This window comes from Pleurodeles waltl, chromosome 3_2, assembly GCF_031143425.1.
Source record: "Pleurodeles waltl isolate 20211129_DDA chromosome 3_2, aPleWal1.hap1.20221129, whole genome shotgun sequence".
NCBI lineage: Eukaryota > Metazoa > Chordata > Amphibia > Caudata > Salamandridae > Pleurodeles > Pleurodeles waltl.
The window spans coordinates 159,534,564-159,554,434 of record NC_090441.1 but is presented as its reverse complement, the minus strand read 5'-3'; the positions used below and the strand labels follow the sequence as shown (position 1 = coordinate 159,554,434).

The 19,871-nt window shown below is 44.7% G+C and overlaps 1 protein-coding gene across 1 annotated transcript in view; it reads right to left on the bottom strand.

Annotated features, from left to right (window-relative positions):
• Positions 1-19,871, bottom strand: part of LOC138286624 (coiled-coil domain-containing protein 110-like) — a 49,596-nt gene that overhangs the window by 15,377 nt on the left and 14,348 nt on the right. The window contains exons 2-4 of the mRNA XM_069227060.1: positions 12,049-12,120; positions 5,558-5,658; positions 4,141-4,290 (exon numbers count right to left, since the gene is read on the bottom strand). Of these exons, the coding sequence (XP_069083161.1) occupies positions 4,141-4,290; positions 5,558-5,658; positions 12,049-12,120 (323 nt within the window). The remainder of the gene's footprint in view (positions 1-4,140; positions 4,291-5,557; positions 5,659-12,048; positions 12,121-19,871) is intronic.

The following is a 19,871-nucleotide window of genomic DNA, read 5'->3' as shown; positions in this document are numbered from 1 at the left end:
TGCCCAATGAGTGGCATAGAAACCAAGGTTGCCAGACCCCCTTTTGCAAGGCCATATTTGCAGGAACTCTTTGCTGGAATGAGCGTGACCGCGTACCCAAACACCGAAATCAGCCCTGGGCTCCAGGTTTCCTGAAGTAAGAATGTCGTACTCCTGGATGAAGCACTGCACTTCTGGGTCTTGCAGTATTGACTCAATTCCATGGACATTCCATGAACAGATGTTAACATACGGCCTCACTGAGCCCAGGTCCCCAGGCTTTTCAATGTTGACTGGAAAGTTTTTGTGATTTGGGGGGGGCTGGTGCTCTTTGAGGACCCGATAAATTTGGCCTATGCCAGTCTCACCAGCGTGCTACACGACCATTAGCTTTTCCATGTCCACTAGATTTGATTCAGCTCCTGTCACCCCTCTTAGCACTGATTTATTGCGGGTCATGGGAGCCTGCAGCAGACCTGGGTAACGAGGATGGTCCATTTGTCGCAGCTCAATGCCCCATGAGTCGAAGATGTCAGAAGGGGAAACTAGTAGATGTACTGGGCCTGCCGTGGTCCATGTAGTTACTGCAACGTCTTGATTTCTCCTTAAGGGATGGGGTTTAAATTCAAGAGTAGGTCTGCCGATGACACATAGGAAAGTTATCAATTTTAAAATGTTTCCTCTATTAGGAGTATCAAAACTCCCCTCAGACTTGTAATGAGGAATAAAGAGCAGTTTGTGCGCCTCTGACGGCATAGCAGCTGGCAAAACACAGATTTTTTCTCTTCGTTGGTTGGGTGGGGACCCCCTGAGGCCTACTTCCTGGCAATGTTGAAGCAAATGATTTGACTGCAAACTGGTGCTGTGTGTGCTCCTCTTCTTCCCTCATTGGTCCGGGGCCACCTCCTCGGGCTCCTTGTTATTGCAAATTAAGTATCCTGCTGGATTACAAAACTCTGTGCTTGTAGAGGTACACACTGGTGTATTTTCCATGTAGACTGGTTTTGTAGTACCCAGCTAAATAGTCGAATTTGCCTCTTCCACATCTTTGCTATTTCCCTCTGCACGTTGTCCGAAGATGATTCTTTGTTTCTCACTTCTCTGACCCATGTCTGCAGGGGATGGGATTACTCTTTGAGAGCTTTAACTCAGATTTGACCATTCCTCTATTGTTGTAGCCTGCTTAAAATCTGATTATATAGGTGGGACCACAATTTTTTTACTGGTATTTAACGAGGTCAGCAGTTTTCGTTGTGCAAAGAATAGCCATATTTATTTCTGCTGAGCAGTTTTTTCCATGCTTTGCTTCGTTTCTTCTTTTCCCTTCTAGTTTTTGGGGGCACGGGGCTTTGTAGAGCGCAATGAAGGTCGTAGGTCTCTGTTGTTGTGGCTGTGCCTGTACTCTTGAGGTTTTCCCCAATGTTATAAACTCCTTGATGTGAGAGGATTGATGTCCTTCTGGGGTCTGAGTGCTCTCTTTTTGCAGGGAAATTGACATCGATGACTCCCTTGGCAGGTTTCCATCATCACAATTTTTGCTTCACGTTCTTCCAATTCTAAGACCCGAAACCTTTCCCTTGTGTTTAGGGCCTGGGCCCTGACTTCGACGAGTATTTCACTGAGGATAGAAGAGATGAACTGGGGCTTGCCCCCCAAGTTGGCGCACTCACATAGAGCTTGCTGCAAGTAATTATGCTTTTAGGCTTGATGAATCAGGTCGTTGAGGGCTTGTAACTTTGAGTGGAAGCCCACAATATAACTGGCCATGATGTTAAGTAAATCTACTTGGATGTCTTGTTTATCGGCCTAATGCTTTATTGCCACTGACATAACGTCTAGCATCGAAAGAAGTGAGCCCCACGTGCTGGCTGGTACCTCCGTTTGTGACAGAAAATTTCACGTGCAATCCTGGAAGGGGCTTAAGGTGATTGCAGTGTTTGTCGTTTCCTCTTCATCCCTTCGGTCAGACCTGAGAGGAGGAGCAGAGACATTCTTTTCCTGCGTGGTGCGGTCATCACCCGAAAAGGAGTCCATGTTAAGAAGCTCTATTAGGGGGCAGTCGTGGGTGCGAGCGGGATCCAGCTGCCCTAGATCATTCCTTAATCGTGCACTTGGGGATGGGTCCTCCCAACTACTGAAGTCCAAAGAAAAACTAGACTCCAAGAGATCGGCGGTATCGGTTCCAGCCTTCCTGCTCTGAGATGTAAGGGAAGATTGTGCTTTTTGATTATGGCTGGGGTCTGAACGCTCGGGTCTTGCAATTTTGCTAATTTGAAGCCAGGGGGAAGCAGCACCAAGGGGGACTTGCTTGAGATTCTCCCCTTTAGAAGTATCTATTGATTCCTGTGGCCTTTGATGCCAGGTCATTAGAAAGTCTTATTTTGTACCCCTCTTTTTTTGCTGGTGGTGCTTTGATATCATTTTCCAGCTGTTCCAGGAGCTGTTTTCCTTAGTTTATCAGGACGCCTGTGTGTATTACGAATGAGTTCGCCAGCGAGCTTTGCCTTGTTCTTTTTGGTAGCCTTTTTCTTCTCCCATTCGGGACCCCCACCCCAGACTTACCGGATCGCATTGCTCTTGCCTACTAAATCGATTATTAGGGGGGATTCACAAAGAGGATCGACACCTGTAATATTGTTGTTGATGCATGGTGCTGCTCCCAGAGAAGTCAAAAACTGTTGCTTACACACTCAAAGGGTGACAACAGGTTCAAACTACTCAGATTCTGCTGATGGCGATGAAATTGGTCAATTATATCCAATGATGATAATAACAACATGGGAGGGAGGAAGGTTCTTACGGGACCCCAGGTGGGACACGAGCAGGTCTCACTGGGGGTTCCACAAGCTGCACTTCTGTGAATCCCCCAGGGCTCTCACTCTGCAGCGGCTGACTACAGCAGTGGCGCTCAACCAGCCCACCTGGCTACCCCACCTAGTGCACCTCCACGCCCTGATAAAACACTAAAGTTATCTGAGCTGAAGTCTTGACTTGCTGCTGGCGCTGGTCTGCTCTGCGCTACAAGCCCTGTTCCAAAGACGTGGGGCTGCGCTGTAGCTTCTTTGCTGGGGGGGGTTAAAGGAGGGGGGGGGCAGCAGGGGGAGAAAATTAAATGAAGGTTGAGGTCGCCCCGGGGTTTCTGAAGCACCTGCCCAATCTGAACCGCCCCATACGACCCGCACCCCTTGTGCGAAGCCCCCACCGCTGCTTGTTGTGCTGATTCCTGCTTGCGAAGTGGAGGAGGGGTGGGAGGGAGGAGGGGGTTAGGGGGCTTAAATTTTGTGCTGCTCCTACTGGTTCTGGGGCATGGGGTCTGGGTCCTGCAGCCGCGGAGTCTCTGAAGGATCCCGGCCACACTGCTCGGCTGGGTCAGTCAGAAAGTTTGGGAAATCCGGGCAGTCTGGTCAGTCAGGGCCGGGTCGAGCGGGATCAGGCTGGAGTGACTTTTAGCCCCCTGCGGCTGCCGTCGTATTGTACTGCTGTGTCGCGCTACCCCCGCGCTGCAGCGCGACCAGCACTCGAAGCTCAGCACTCGGCGCTCCGCTCCCCAGACTGCGTGCGTTCCTCACTCAGTCCTAAGTCCGACGTTCACTATGTTCACTATCTTCAGCTGTGGAGTTCCCTTATGGCTGGTTCTATGGTTGCATCTTGTAGCCTGAAAACTGCCAAGAGACACTGAGACTGAGGTCACCCTCACAGCTCCAATGGAGAAAGCAGGAACGAATAAGAACCTGCTGCGTGAACCAATCTGAACAGGGGGATGCTGAACACATAATAGAAATGCCACATTTCAAAATTTATTATTGGCAACTAGATTCACCTGCAAATGATCAGCTACCATATATGGCTAAATCTTTAAAAAAACATTAAAGCTTACAACAAGAGGTTTCAAAACAGAGTTATCCAGTTCTCGACAAAGAACAGAGTATAAGGAGCATGCAGCTTCTCAAGCCTTTCTATGGTCAGCACCAATTCCTGGAGCCTTCGTACAGTTATTTGTACAGACCAAGCAGAAAAGATTGGCTCCAGCAGCTCTAGAAGCAGGCTGAAATCGGAGCACACCCTACTTATGTCTCTCTAGAGCAAAGGCCAATGAAGGGAGCACATTGTCGCTGTTGCCACAAACCCCTACTAGCCTCTCTCAGTTAGCAACGGCCATACCTGTGGTTGTTCTGGGACTCGCTGTTTGCGTGTTCTAGCATCTGCGACACCTTCTCAATCTCCTTCTGGGTCCTGGATTCCTCGACCAGCACAGGCTCCAGACACACAACCTCACCGCTTCGCAATAGGCAGAGATTTCTTTCAGAGGTACTGTAAAGATCAGGTCATCAAGTCAGCTTCATGCTTTAATTTGTGTATATAATCTAGAGTGTCATGATTTCAGACCCACTATACCGTTTCTACTACATCATGGGACTTTATATCATCAAAGGTAAGTAATAATAACAAAACCCTAAGGGGATGTATTGCAACAGTAAGGTAAGGGTAACTCACTTTAATCTTTAGAAAACACAGTGTCTTTCCTGCCTTTTTATCATGTGAGCAGTGCCATGAATGGCCTTCCAGACTCTGGGGAAAAACTGCAGGCCCCTTGCCCTTCTTTCAGATAAAAGTGTTGCATGTGCATCCCATGTAGAATATCCCAATAGTGCATACACCCAGCAGGTACTTCATGCATTTAACAGAGGGCGTGACTGAATACTTTTGGATAGCATTCTGTACAGTTGACCAACTCTGGATTCTTTCCTGCAAGCTGAAGTAAAATACAGGGGGTAAAGTAATAATGCACATTGACTCAGAAATATCAAGTCATAGCTTCACCACTAGTAGGCTTCCAAAATTTAATTCAGACCCTCAATGAACAGCCAAATGCCAACAAAGATGCAATTTAACAAGAATAGACACCATCTAATCCACCAACCAAGGCTATGGCAGCTACAACACAACCTTGCCTTAATACAACATTAAACACCAAGTCTACCTCAACCAGCAAATAAGTCCAGCACCTCTAACCAGTTAACTATTTTGCTGGGTCTACTCCTGGACGAAGGATCAGAAAAGGAAAACGACTACCAGTACCGATAACCTGATTGTGGACAAGTCGACTCATCTCAATGGAGGAAAATACAGGACTTGCTAAAAAAAACGTGGCCGGCATTAAAGCTGGTCCACTGGCTCATCTGCTCCTTACATCATGGACCTCTCCCAGACACCCACAGCATCATAACAATAAGGGAAAAGGGCAGGGGTTGTGGGGTTCCACTCATCCAAATATTGATTACTTGCATGGAAATACAAGGACCAGATTTTGACTCCTTTGAATATATGTATAAAAGCATCACCAACATCTTCAAATTTCCTGTGCCAACTCTCAGCCCAGGTGCTCCCATTGCATTTGAGTAGTGCTGGGCCTCCAGGAATGCATGTGGACAAAAACAGTAAAGAGAACATTTACCTCACTGCTTGGGCCATGAGTTTCTCCAGAATCCCTACTTGGCTCCAAGAAAAGGATTTCCACAGGAATCCTCAAACAGCTTGAGGCAGTGCTTCAATTTCCACTGCTAAGTGCTAGTCTCACCTCTTTTCTACATCAGCCTTCAGTTTCTGAACTTCCTCTTTCACTGCCTCAAGGTTCTTCTTTTCTGCAGTCACATTCTCAGACAGAACCTCCACCAAGTTCTGAAAATAAAAACAGTGTGGTCAAATAAAAATTAACATGGCATGGTCTCAAAGAGCACATCATACTGGATAGGGCTATCAACAGTAGTGTTTCAATGTGCAACAGTTCAACTACTACAAAATCTGGCTTTCAATTATGTGGGCCAGATTGCAACATCTATTCTTAGCTCAGAACCAGGTACTGGGCCAAGGGCCGATGAATCATAATAAATGCAGCTCCATCTCATGAGTGTGGTGACAACTAGGCACAATGAGAAATGGGGCCCAAGGGCAGGCCATGCACATGGTCTTTCTTGCAGATCTATGGATTAGTATTTGGGAACATAGAGTGTTGTTTTCAACTTTTCTATGGTTGTAGAGAGAAGCTTGGGAACAGGTATCCCTAAATACTACATACCAATTCAGAAAACAGATTTTATTGCCAATATATTCAAATACAGTAATTTTGAACATGGAACTCGCAGATATAGGTTCTAATCCCAGCTTCAACGCGACTTGAAAACAAGCGCTATAAATATGAGGTTCATCAGAGTAGTAGTTTTTGGCTCCTTTGTAAAATACCTTATGTTTTTATTCCAGAAACAGGACAGATTGTTTTTCACCAGATTTGCACAACCGTGCTACGTGAAGTGACAAAATTCAGTGGTGACGTGTTTGTGACCAATAAAATAAATCAGAGTGTTGTTAGTCTGCACTTTCTACAGTTTTTAAATTCGTTTGGAGCAGGGTTTGTAAAAATAAGGGATACGTCCATGCAGGCCATACACTTACTCCGCTGCCCTTCACTCTGTTCCATCACTTCTTCTTCCCACTTCTCTAAAGTATGGCTCCTGGGAGTCATTTCTTTGCATTTCCAGCACTGGCAGAAGCTGACTTAGAAATGGGAAGGTGTACAGAACTCGCGTCAAGGCTATGTCATCTGCTAGAGCTTCCTTAGCTGTAAAGAGGCGGGTAGAGGCGCACACTCAGGCACTACACCCAACATGAGATACATCTTATTAGACAAAGTAAAGTAACCTGCATGCTTAGCATTTGTGGATAAATGTGAAATAAACAGCGTGGGGTGCATGGCAGACCCTCACTTTTTGCTAAAAATAACCAAACTTAGCTATGCGGTCTGATCCCTACATTTTTCCGGACACCGGCTGCCACGAAATCAAATAAACCTTGAAGCCTGTTTAGGCAGTGGAAAAGGTTATTGCAAGTTTGTGGTAAACCAATCAGCACTTTTGATTCTCGTAAAAAAAAGTTGCTTTCTGAAACTATTTTGGAAGATATTCTTTCCCAAAACGATGTACGAACTTTATTTTCAAAGTGCTTGTCTTCGCCACCGCCTCCTGTGAACATTTTCTGGGCAAGGAAATAAAGTCAGTCCAATAGTACATTGCACCTACTTCACCTTAACTTCCACACTGAGCGACTGACGGCTGCATTCATTCATCTGCTGCAGTAATCGGAGTTTAACCTTCATAGGTTCCTACCCAAGACTACCAACTCAGTCTTACACCCTGCAGAAGGTAAGAGAAATGCTACAGACTAAAGTGATGTCAGTCGGCCCTGCAGACTCTGAAAGCCAGTTGTCAGTGCCAAGATGTCTCATCAGTTGTTCTGGATGCGATTCTTGCTGGCCAATGTTAGTAGTATTAGGAAATCAGAGATTAGATTTCATAGCTGTGTCTTGGTAGCAGTGGACTAAGCTTTATTGACATGTCATCTTTACTCTCGCCCTGCTTACCTTTTTATAGGGGGTCGTGGGTGACTTGAACAGTGCTGCTGCAGCAGGCTTGGCCAGGAATGTTGTGTCTCCAGCACAGAGAGGAGGCTATTGCAGTTGATGGTCCTGATGCAGAAGGAAGGAGGATCTAAGGCTTGACCTCAGTCTTTCACTTTCAGAGGAATGTTGGTGAGCCTCCAATGTTGTTTAGAGACCAGGCCAGCAGTTCCAGTGTTTTTTAGCGATTGGAGCTTTCTTCAACAAAAACTTTAATCCTTAACTTGCATTGCATCAGTCCTGCCCTTCCAGGCCAAGAGCATATTTCAGTGAAAATGCATGGAAAGCGCCCTGAATATTTGGTGACAGTTGTTTAACACATATAGGTGGTCATTCCAACCCTGGCGGTCCATGACCGCCGGGTTGGAGGACCGCGGGAGCACCGCCGACAGGCCGGCGGTGCTCCCAAGGGCATTCCGACCGCGGCGGTAAAGCCGCGGTCGGACCGGCAGCACTGGCGGGCTCCCGCCAGTGTACCGCCGCCCTTTTGAATCCTCCAAGGCGGCGCAGCTAGCTGCGCCGCCGAGGGGATTCCGACCCCCCCTACCGCCATCCAGTTCCCGGCGGTCCGCCCGCCGGGAACCGGATGGCGGTAGGGGGGGTTGCGGGGCCCCTGCAGTGCCCATGCCACTGGCATGGGCACTGCAGGGGCCCCTGTAAGAGGGCCCCTAAATGTATTTCACTGTCTGCTGCGCAGACAGTGAAATACGCGACGGGTGCAACTGCACCCGTCGCACAGCTTCCACTCCGCCGGCTCGATTCCGAGCCGGCTTCATCGTGGAAGCCTCTTTCCCGCTGGGCTGGCGGGCGGCCCGCCAGCCCAGCGGGAAAGTCAGAATTACCGCCGCGGTCTTTCGACCGCGGAACGGTAACCTGACGGCGGGACTTTGGTGGGCGGGCTCCGCCGCCCGCCAAGGTCAGAATGAGGGCCCTAGTCCTACTGCCTGTAAGCCAGAGGAAGGGCAGCATATGGCATTTGTGTCCCTGCACTGTAAGCATACCCAGGAAGGAGTGGTGAATGTAGTGTCCGTAGATGGCAACTCTGGTTCTCTGGAGGTTTGGGTGCAAACAGCTAAGCAGAGTGGCACCCACTGGTTTACAAGCACCCCCTTCCATGGTTTCCTAGACACACAGAGTTTATGGGGAACATAGTGAGATAGCTGAGCAAAAAAGTCTCAGTAATAAATCATGCAAAGAGGGGGACTGGATATGCGCAAGTGTTTGGACAATTCTAGGCTTCTTTCTTTCACTCATGTCGTAAGCACTACTGTGGTCTACTGACTTCAAATTCATATGAGTCTTCAATAAAAGGTAGAAGTGGAACAAACATGCTAGAATGACAGAAACAACAGCTGCATGTGGAAGGCAAGTTCAGTAACTGCTGTGTGAGTTTCTGGGCAGTAATGGAATATGAGTGGGAGGAAGCTAGTTCTTTGGTTACATGGAAGGTGACAATGACAAGAATCATAACTCGTGCTCAACCCTGCACTGGTAGGAAAGGAGTCAGACTTTCTCTAAATCCAGTTGGTTATAAGGAGCACACCGCAAAATGATAGGACAGGAGGTACAGCAGTAAGGGGTGGGGCTTGTGGAAATATGACAGAAGGTGCCTGAAATGACTGGTGTCATTCAGAAGGGTGGGGTTAATTTTATTTTACATTTTTAGTTATAATTTTCAAATCAACATAAACAAAATACTTGACAATCGTCTCATCTTTCATTATTCTCTAAAATTCTGTTTCCGCTACATTCAATTTCTTCTCATTTGCAGCATATAAATTATTTGTGTTCCCTGGACTTCCCTCTGCTTGCCAAGGATATACATTTTTATCTTTACGATTCACCCATGTCACTTCTTACCTATCTAAATCTTCAATAAAACTCCTTTGATAATTCTGCCACTGACTGAGTCAATTCAGCCCTTATAGTTCTATCTTCTGCTGCTTTGTCATCGCTTCTGATAATTTTTTAGCTGGGATTCTTCTGCTAATGCCGATTCCTCTATACATTTAACCAAGACGTTTTTAAGAGGGTTAGCGGAGCGGCTAAGGGCGTACTAGCCAAGCAAGATACCGGTGTGTTATGGTTTGCCGAACGGGTTAACTATCGTAACTGCAAGGTAACAAGAGGTTCCAGGTGATTCTTATTGAAAGAGCATCAGTGATAATTTGAGAAAGAATAAAGAGTGGCTAGGTGGATAACTTGTTGGGACTTGAGGGACTGCTCTAGTAGCCCTGTCAAGTGTCTCTCCTAGCTGGGGATCCTTTTCAGATACTTCTCCGTTCCTCTTCTCAAAGCATTATTTTATGTGTACTTATAAAGCACACCTGTATCCACATGGGTACCCCGGCACTGAACACATGTGTGTGCCGAGCTCTGCCTATGGCAGTTTGGTTAACTGAAAAGCCAGGTCTTCAGTGTCTTGGAGAATTCAAGAGAGGAGGCGGCTCTGATGGGAAGTGGGAGGCCGTTTCAAGCTTTAAGAGTACTGTAAGAACACCCATCCTCCTCATCTGGTTTTATGTATGTGTAAGATGTTTTCCAGTAGGAGTCCTGTGAAGCGGAGGTGTCTGAGCGGTTGCTCGAAGGAGATGCAAATGTTCAGGTAGTTTGGGCCTAAGTTGTATAGTGTCTTAAATGCATGTGTGAGGAGTATGAAATGAGCACATTTGTGTATCGGGAGCCAGTGGAGCTCCTTGAGATGTGATGCAAATTCTGCGTGTGAGGTTGCAGATGAGTCTGGCTGTCAAGTTCTGAATAGTTTGCAGTCCTGTAGTGAGTTTGCCAGGTGGCACCGGGCCAGAGGGTGTTCCCATAGTCCAACTTGATGGTGACTAGGGCATGAGTGACAGGTTTTATAGTGTTGCTTTGGAGCCATCTGAAGTTCTTCCTTGGCATCATCAGGGTCGGGAAGCAGGATACAGTGACAACGTTGACCTGGGCAGTCATGTTCAGTTTACTGTTTATGATTATTTGAGGTTCCTTGCATGGTTGTGGGTCCAAGCTTGGCCGACCACCAGGAGGTGTCCCATAATGAGATGTTGCTGCCCAAAAATCATTACCTCTGCCTTGTCGGTGTGGAGTTTGAGAGAGTTGCCTTTCAATTAGTTTAGCGACTTCAGTCATGCACGCAGTGGACTTGTTTCTTATGTTTGGGTCTTATCCGAGAGAGAATGTATGAGTTGTGTCTTGTCATAGCAGAGGATGTTGGTGTCATGCACACTGATGACACTGGTCAGAGGGATCATGTATATGTTGAAGAGGGTGGGGCTGAGTAATGAACCATGATGTGCTCCACAGATGAGTTTGTGGACTTCCGAGGAGTAGGGTGCCAAGCTGGTGGCTTGAGTTCTATCTGTTAAAAAGGAGTAGACCCAGCGCAGCGCAGGACCTTGGATGCCAATCGGATGCAGGCACCTGATGAGGTGTCAAATGCTGCAGAGAGGTCCAGGAGAAGGAGGTCTGCGGAGTCTCCTCTGTGAAGGATCATGCACATGTCATCTGAGCAGAAAGGACAGCTGATGTGTTTCTATCCTGCCAAAATGAATTTGCATGCATATACTTCAGCTGTTTATTAATGAACCCATTGTCACCTCCTGAGTCACAACACATTCTGTATTGAGGAGACAGTAGCCTTTCTCAATCAGATAGGGGAGTACATGTTCGAATAACCTAGTCACCCGTCCAATAAACAATGACAAACAGCAGGGAAAAAGATGGTATATAACTGATAGATTTTCATGCTTGTTAATTTCAATGGAGGAAAACACAGGACTTGCTAAAAAAAAAAAAAAAAAAAAAAAAAAAAAGACACGGACACAAAAGGAATGTGCAGGTGTTTCAAGCCAAGCAGCAGACTTTGCTCTCAACATCTCTACTTCTAAAATGGACAGTCAGGAAGGATGGTCTTTGTGGGAGGGGTCATGGACAGAAGGGAGCCCAAATGGTATTTTTGAGAGTGACTAAGCACACTCAGCCATCTGAAAAAGAAGAACATAAATAACAGATTCATTCTAACCACTAAATCCGGCACATAAATGCTGCAATAATGCATTTCTGTGCCACAAATTCTCTTTTTGTTAGTCCGCAAAATTTTCAGATCAATGCTGCAATATCCTCAGGGTATTGGTATGCATATGTCTTAAGGTTCATTTGACAATAATCCCCTCCCTAAGTCAGGTTTGAATCCCACAATTTTGTATCCGACTCATACATTCATAATTACAAACCTGTTAAGTCATAGAACACAGGGCTGCTTTGTTTTCCCAAGTTTACTAAAGTACTGGGACTTAAGCACCCGAGTTCCTGTGCCAGTGAGTCAAACATATATTCAGAGCATGACAGCAAAATGTGCACCAACAGGAATTGCTACATAAGGAAAACAGACACTGGAAATAAAATATAAGCTTTCATTATTACAACTAGCATTGCAAGAAAACCTCTCATGTATAGCTTGGGCCTCTGTCTAGCAGATCATGTAATATACATCTTCTCACTACAAAGTATAATAGTAGCTTGCTTTTGTGCACTCAAGCAAACACATAACACAATGTATCTTGGTAAACAGTAATATCAGACAACCAGTAATATACAATAGCGATAGGGTGCAAGACATGTACCTCAAGATCTAAACTGCTGTCAGATAGTAGGCCATCACCTCCCTCGCTTACAAATAACTCCATCTTCTCCATCTGTTCAGTACAAAATATGTTATTTATATTTTCAAGTAACATCATGAAATACATTAAAATTTAAACACAAAATCAATGTATAATCCTGAATAAAAAAATAAGATCCTGTTTATGACAGGGGAAAGGAGAAGAATTATAAAAGAAGTGTTAGAACTAGGATCTCTAATTGGCAGTGGTTTTGCACCCTGTTCAAGTAGGGACTCTCACTCTAGTCAGGGTAAGGGAGCCACACAGAACCCCTGTTCAACCCCTTGGTAGCTTGGCCCAAGCGGTCAGGCGTATCTCAGAGGCAATGTGTGAACTATTTGTACACACACACCGTTACACAGAGAAAACACTACAGACATACTCAACACCAGTTTAGAAAAATAGCCAATATTTATCTGAATAAAACAAGACCAAAACAACAAAAATCAAACATACACAAGCAAAGATATCACTTTTAAGACACTGCAAAGAGTCTTATCCAGAGGAATCAATTGTTGTCTCATTTTAACACACAGTACCTGGGATGCGTCGGAAACAAGGACAATGCGGGGTGCAGAGGTGAGGCATGGGAAAACAAAGCAATGCCTTGGTTCCTTACTGCGTAGGGGAGGTGATGCGTCAGTTCCTTTCTGACAGGGGAGGCGATGCGACGATTCTCTCCTCACAGGAAAGATGATGCATCGGTTTCGGTCATGCAGCCTCAGTTTCTTGCTGCAGCGCTTGGGGGTGGGGGAGGGGGGCAGGGTTTGCAGCGACGGGGAGTTGATGCGAAAATGACATCCAGGGACGATGCATGGAAAATCCAGGCAAAGGGTGAAGATAGAGCTGCCGCTGAACAGCCGCTGTGTCGATCCTACAAGTACTGCTTTGATTCTTCCACCGGAAGGCAGGCGTTGCGTTGATTCTTCATCGTAAGGCAGTTGCTGTGTCAATTCTTCTGCTGCAAGCCAGGTGATGCGTCAGTTTTCAGCGGCGGTGCTTCAATGCATGGATTTGTTTCCAGTTTCCACTTCCAAGGGCCCAGGGACTGGATTTGGCACCACTTGGCAAGTCAGGAAATTCAGCAGAATAGTCCAGGCACTGGCAGTTGAAGTATTTGATGTCCCTGAGGCTTCTTAACAGGATACTAGCTCAATTCAAGCCCTTGGAGAACCTTGGAAAGCAGGATATAGAAAGAAAAGTCCAGTCCTTTCACTCCCGGGACAGAAGCAGCAAGCAGCAGACCAGCACAACAAAGCAACAGGCAGAGTGGCAGTTCCACCTGTAGCATCTAGCTCTTCTTACCGGCAGAATGTCCTCAGTCCAGAAGTGTTCTGAATTTGTGGTCTCAGAGGCCCAGTACTTATACTCATTTCTGCCTTTGAAGGAGGCAAACTTCAAAAGGAAAGTATTTGTACTGCACAAGACCCTGCCTTTCCTGCCCTGGCCCCAGACACACTATAGGGGGTTGGAGACTGCTTTGTGTAAGGACATGCACAGCCCTATTCAGGCGCAAGTGTCAGGTCCTCCCACCACTCTAGCTGAGGCAGACCCATCAGGATATGCAGGGCACCCCTCAGCTCCCTTTTTGTTACTCTCTAGAGTGAATTCACAAACAGCCCAACTGTCATTGTGACCCAGGCGTGCATTCCAGTAAACAGCCAGAGGCACAGAATGGTTAACACTCTAAAAACCAACTTCACAAAAAGATGTATTCTTAAATTGTGAGTACAGAGGTCCCAAACTCTGTATCTCTATCTGCTCCCAATGGGAAATTACACTTAAAAGATATTTCAGGGCAATCCCCATGTTAACCTATGGGAGGGATAGGCCTTGCAATAGTGAAAACCGTATTTAGCAGTATTTCACAATCAGGACATGTAAAACACACCAGTATATGTCCTACTTTTTAAATATACTGCACCCTGCCCATGGGCCAGCTTGGGCCCATCTCAGAGGTGACTTACATGTAGTAAAAAGGATGGTTTGGGCCTGGCAAGTGGGTGCACTTGCCAAGTTGAAATGGCAATCTTGAACTGCACACAGACACTGCAGTGGCAGTCCTGAGCCATATTTACAGGGTTACTCATGTGGATGGCACAATAAGTGCTGCTGTCCCAATGGTAGCATTTGATTTACAGGCCCTGGGCACACATGGTGCACTATACTAGGGACTTACTGATAAATCAAATATGGCAATCATGGAATACCAATCATAACACAATTTACACAGGGAGCACTTGACCTTTAGCACTGGTTAGCAGTGGTAGAGTGCCCAGCGTCCTAAAGCCAGCAAAAACGAAGTTCAGCACAGGATCAAAACAGGCGGTCAGAAGCCAAAAAGACAGGGGAAATCACACCAAGGGCTGACTGGCCTAACAAGAATGTATAAAATAATGAATAAAATAAGAACACAAACATCATAAAACATTGCTCATAAATTCATCTCAAAAGAACCACCAAGAAAGATTCCTCAAATTTAGGTTCGAAAATGGAGAAATTGCTAGATTAATTCCTCTCTTTGTAAAATGACCGTACTGCCACCAAGTCTGATATGATAATTTAGTATGTTTTCAAGGCAAGAGGACTCATATGGAGATCGAGCTGGTTGAGGCACTGTGTGGCTTCCAAAGACCAATTTCTACTTTGGACATTACAACTATTGTAATACCTTCTCATTCTGGTAAAAACACATGATTTTAGAAGAAAGTGAATTGAATAGAGAATGTTAATTTTCATGCCCAGTCTCAAATATTTCAGTTAAAATAATTTGTGTACAAGCACCTGGAAATACTGCTGCCATACACCTTTAAACTTTTGCACTATGTTCTACTATTAGCATATATTAAACTTGTTTTGGGTGAGCTCATGTTAGCAATAATACATTGCTTCCACTAGGAGGTTTTGGCTCTCTGTTGAGTCCTCTTAGTCTCAGGGAGGATCTTGGGCACTTGCAGATTTGATCAAAATGGGACAAGTAATTGATTGATATTTAAACTTACCTAGCGGTGCTGCTAAAACGGTGTGGGCGTCAGTTCCATATTGGACTGTAACCTGATTCACTAGGAGTATTTCATAAGTAACCCATATACGTTTTCTTCTGAAATAAATCTTTCCCAGGAGAGGCCTCATGGTCTTGACCCTTGGGGCAGAACCAACATTCTCAGTAACTGACTTGTATATGTTCCAACTAATTCGTAGTTCTCTAACAAACTATAGTGCATTTGGTATGGCTACCCACTTCCTTGCTGGAAGACTGTGGTGTGAAGGTGTTATTCACACTTTCGGTTTCACAAACAGCTGAATATCTATCTGTGGATTCTTGCAGCACCTTTTAAATGCATTCACTTTATTTTTTAAGAAAATGCCCACAGATCAATGTGGCCACAACCACCACTGGATCAGTTGGGGGTTGGCAGGACTGTGACAAGGAACAGTAAAACTTAGTATAATAGAAATTATGAGGAAGGAGAAATGGCATTACCACTTTGCTCCTAATCATAGAAAATATAGCAAGCAGAGGAACTTTGATCATATGGCCATAAAACTGGCAATCCGCAAAAAGAGCAAATTAGACAGTGTAAGGATACCCGAGGCAAACTGCCTTCACTTCAATGACCAGAATTCCAGAGGGTGCCCCCACTAACGGGAGTACCTAATCCACAAAGGTGGGTCAAGCCTTTAGAATGCTGGATGAACAACTACATAGAAAACATCCCTCATATTAAAGAAAAAGGCACAAGGGAATATGTGGAAACAATCCACAGACACCGCCTGCCATTATGCAGAGAGAGGAAAGGGAAACTAAGCCTACTCAACTAGACAAATCAAAGAGGTAGACTGAAGGATGTGCCTAAAAACCCAAAAGTAAAAACAGGCAGGCCTCACCTGCTGCATAAGAGTAAAGTCAAATACATCCTTTCACTATGAAGGGCAGTCCGATAGCAACATGTGGAGGCAACACAGAGGTTCTAGGATTCAATGCCCGTCAACATAAGGCCTTCCTCAGTGCCATCAAAAGATGCTTTTACCACACAATGACTGGTGCAGGAACTAAATGGTAAATCCCAAAGGGTATTTAGGCAAGTGAGCTAAGAAAGAAAGACAGTGTGTGTCTGCCTTCCAGCTGATAATTAGATGAACTAAAAGAGGAGGTACTTGCTCCTAACAGACCCCTTTCCCTCACCAAGCCTACACTGAACCTTCCAATATATCAGTCATAAACACAAATATTACTGTTTCAGCTATCAAATCTAATACAAAAACTCATAACTATTGCCCATCCCCTCACACGCTGCATACACCCCTCTCCAACGTACATCACCACCCCCTTTCCCATTCAACTTCCACTCACCAACAGTACTTTACATGGACTCTTCCCAGAAATCCACCACATCATTTTCACCTCACTACTCCACAAAAACAAAACATAACACACACACATTTTGATACCACATTCCGTCACAAAATAGAAACATAAACCCCCTCCCACCCTCATGTTTACACAAATACACATCCTAAACTATCTTCACCAACACCTACTACAAATACCTGAACACAACAACTCTCATTCAACCAGCTCTCATCCATTGCACAATTTAGAGCCTTTAAATATGGCCCTCATGCTCCACCACCATCCCTAACACATACATCTTACACACAAAACAAACAAAATAAACATACCACTCTTCACAACTTCACATCTTCTGTATTAGACAACATGACTAAGCTATAAAAACAACACAGCTCACCAACTCACTCTCAACCCCCATCTCCTCCACCTACACACGCTGTCACACAAAATCGCACAGGCAAAAAAGGAGGTGGACTAGCCGTTTTATTCAAGGAAACAATAAATCTCACCAAGGCTGACAACATTTCCATACGAGGTTGTGAGGCCCTCATCACCAGATGAACCCAAACACCAACTTCTTCCTTCTTTACAGACCACCACATAGCAATGCAACATCCCATACACTTTTTTAGACAGTTTCAAACCTTATAACACTACACTCCAACCTATGCATTCTTGGTGACCTAAACATATGGTTTGGCAAACCAATGTGCCTCTTTCAAAAACTATCATGACTGTCCCAGACACAATGAATATACATCAGATCATCCACAAACCCACACACATTACTGGACACATCCTATGTGTAATTTTGCAAACCCAGAACTAGTTACCTTAAAACGATTACCCTAGTCACGAGGTCAGACCACCATTTAGTAGCTTTCTAACACAAAACACCACATATCAGCACACCTAAGGCCACCTTACATGCATCCACCTATCAACAGTGGAACAAATTCAATTTTGAATAATTAGAAACACAAGCAGCATCCAACACAGATCTAAACACAATACGTTCTGTTCAAAACCTTTGAGTGGCTCCAGGAAGCTTTTGAAATCCTAATACCACTAAGACCAACAGAACAGAACAAAAGAAAACAAGCACCTCAGAGAAACGCAGACCTAAAAAAACTAAAACAATGAATTGCAAAGCTCTTGGCTCAAAATAAATTGCAATCAAGAAAAACTTAACAGAATATACAAATCAACAACAAAATGCTAAGTGTCTAAATAAATAATTTTATAAAATTATCACAGAATTCCTTAGACCTAAATGCATAGAACAATTCATCCCATTACTCAAGAATTTACTGACAAAGTGGCAAATCAATACACAATCAAAGCAGACATGTTTGACTCCTATGTAAAGCAAGGAAAACCACCAGCACCAACTAATTTCCAGTAACCCCCTCCAACAGCAGGCTAACCCAGCCTCTGCATTCCTTCAAACAACTACCACACAGTGCATGGGTACTCGCAAACATTTTCCCAGGGGCCATAAAGTTTGGTCTGTGACATGCCTGGGGGCCACATTGATGACAGGCGGTGGCGGTCGGGTGGGGTGTCTAGGGGGATTGGTCGCAAGGTAGGTGTAGGGGAAGCAAAGGATATACATCAAGTGGGTGAAATAAACAATGGAAAACCAGAAAACTTGGAACTAATCCCGGCTTACCCACTTTTCCAAATTTTGTGATCCTAGGCAATTGTTTAGTGTCACTTTCCCTCCTTTTTCTGCATTATCACATTTAAGATGACCTCGAAATACATGATTCATGCTGTGCGCTGCACAAAACCTGCTTCTGTGTTTGATTTAAAAAACTATAATGTTGTTTATGTATGATAGGAACCCAGGCCGACCATAAAGTGCACATACCAAGTGACTTGCCTCTTTAATTTACTATTGGTGGTGTTCTCAGGGTAAGGGAAATAATTAATGTTTCCAAATTTATGTTTGAAAACTACCACTTTAAAATGAATACATCTCAATGCACTGATAAAATAAATTGTACTAAGGCGAAAAACTTCTGCATGTTAACTATACACAATTAATTTTGAAGAGACTGTCTTAGTTTTACACTTATGCTGCAAGATGTCTTTAAAAACAAAGGCGTTTCTAATGTTAAGTGCAAGAGTCCCTAGTTACTTCCTTTCTTTAACACCAGGTAAGATTGAAATAAATGATTGTGTGTGTATTTAATATTTTTGTTAGTGTGGAGTCGAGCAAACAGCTGCCCAGTGCTCCTGCTGCCCCAGGGGCCGCATGTAAAGGTCAGAGGGGCCGCATGAGGCCCGCGGGCCGTACTTTGAGTATCCCTGACATAGTGAATGCATGGGCCTTGTCAAAGCAAGCAGGCCAACTGGCTGCCCCTCTGAACCCGGTCCATCACAAATCTTCAAAACCATTATTCTAACTAACTCTGCTGCTCAACAGAAAGAATCATCAATAATTCTTTAACTACATTAATCTTTCCAGAAGACTTAGAAAAGGCACACATACGCCCACTGTTAAAGAAAACAAACCTGGGCCCACATGACCCCAACAACTACAGACCAATTACAAATACACCTTTCCAAAGCAAACTGATAGAAAGACCAGCATTCACCCAGATGTCACAGTTCACTGAAGATAACTCCGTAGTTTCTGACTTTCAAACAGGATTCCGTCCAGGAAAAGGCAAGGAATCAGCCCTCATCGCCATCTGGGTGACCTTAAAACACATTAAACCGGAACTGGGTAGCTGCACTACCTCCCTTGGTCCTCTAGGCTGCCTTCAACACACAGTTGACCAGGACACTATAATCTAAAGACATTACGAAGCCGGAATAAAGGGGACTGCTATTGACTGGATCACATCCTACCTTCAAAACAGAACAAATGTCATCCATACTCCCCCTTCTCATCCAAACATTACTTCCAAAGCAGGGGTCCTTCAAGACTCTATCAACTTACCCATGCTTTTCAACATCTACATGACGTCATTACCGGCAATGATCAATTAATTTTAGCTCACATGCTATAACTATGCAGATGACACACAAATACTCCTTAAACTGGAAAGCCTCAAAGACATTGAAAACTCAAAAGGCTTCAGTTACCAGAGAACCATTGACTAGTGGATGACAAGGAGCCATTTCAAATTGAATACTTCCAAAAGTGAACTACTCACATGTGGTGACTGGAAAAATTATGATCCAAGCTGCACCTGGCCTTACGACATTGACCACCTGCAAAAGTATCTAAGGAACTAACAAACCTTGGAATTACCAGGGAAGCCAGGTTATTTATGAATGTCCAAGTGGACAAATTAACAAGATCAAGTTTCATTATTACGAGAACTCTGCAACACATCTTCCCTCACCTAGGATTTCCATACAAGGTCCATGTTACTATCTCTCTTGTACTGTCTAAACTTGAGAAAGCCAAAGGCCT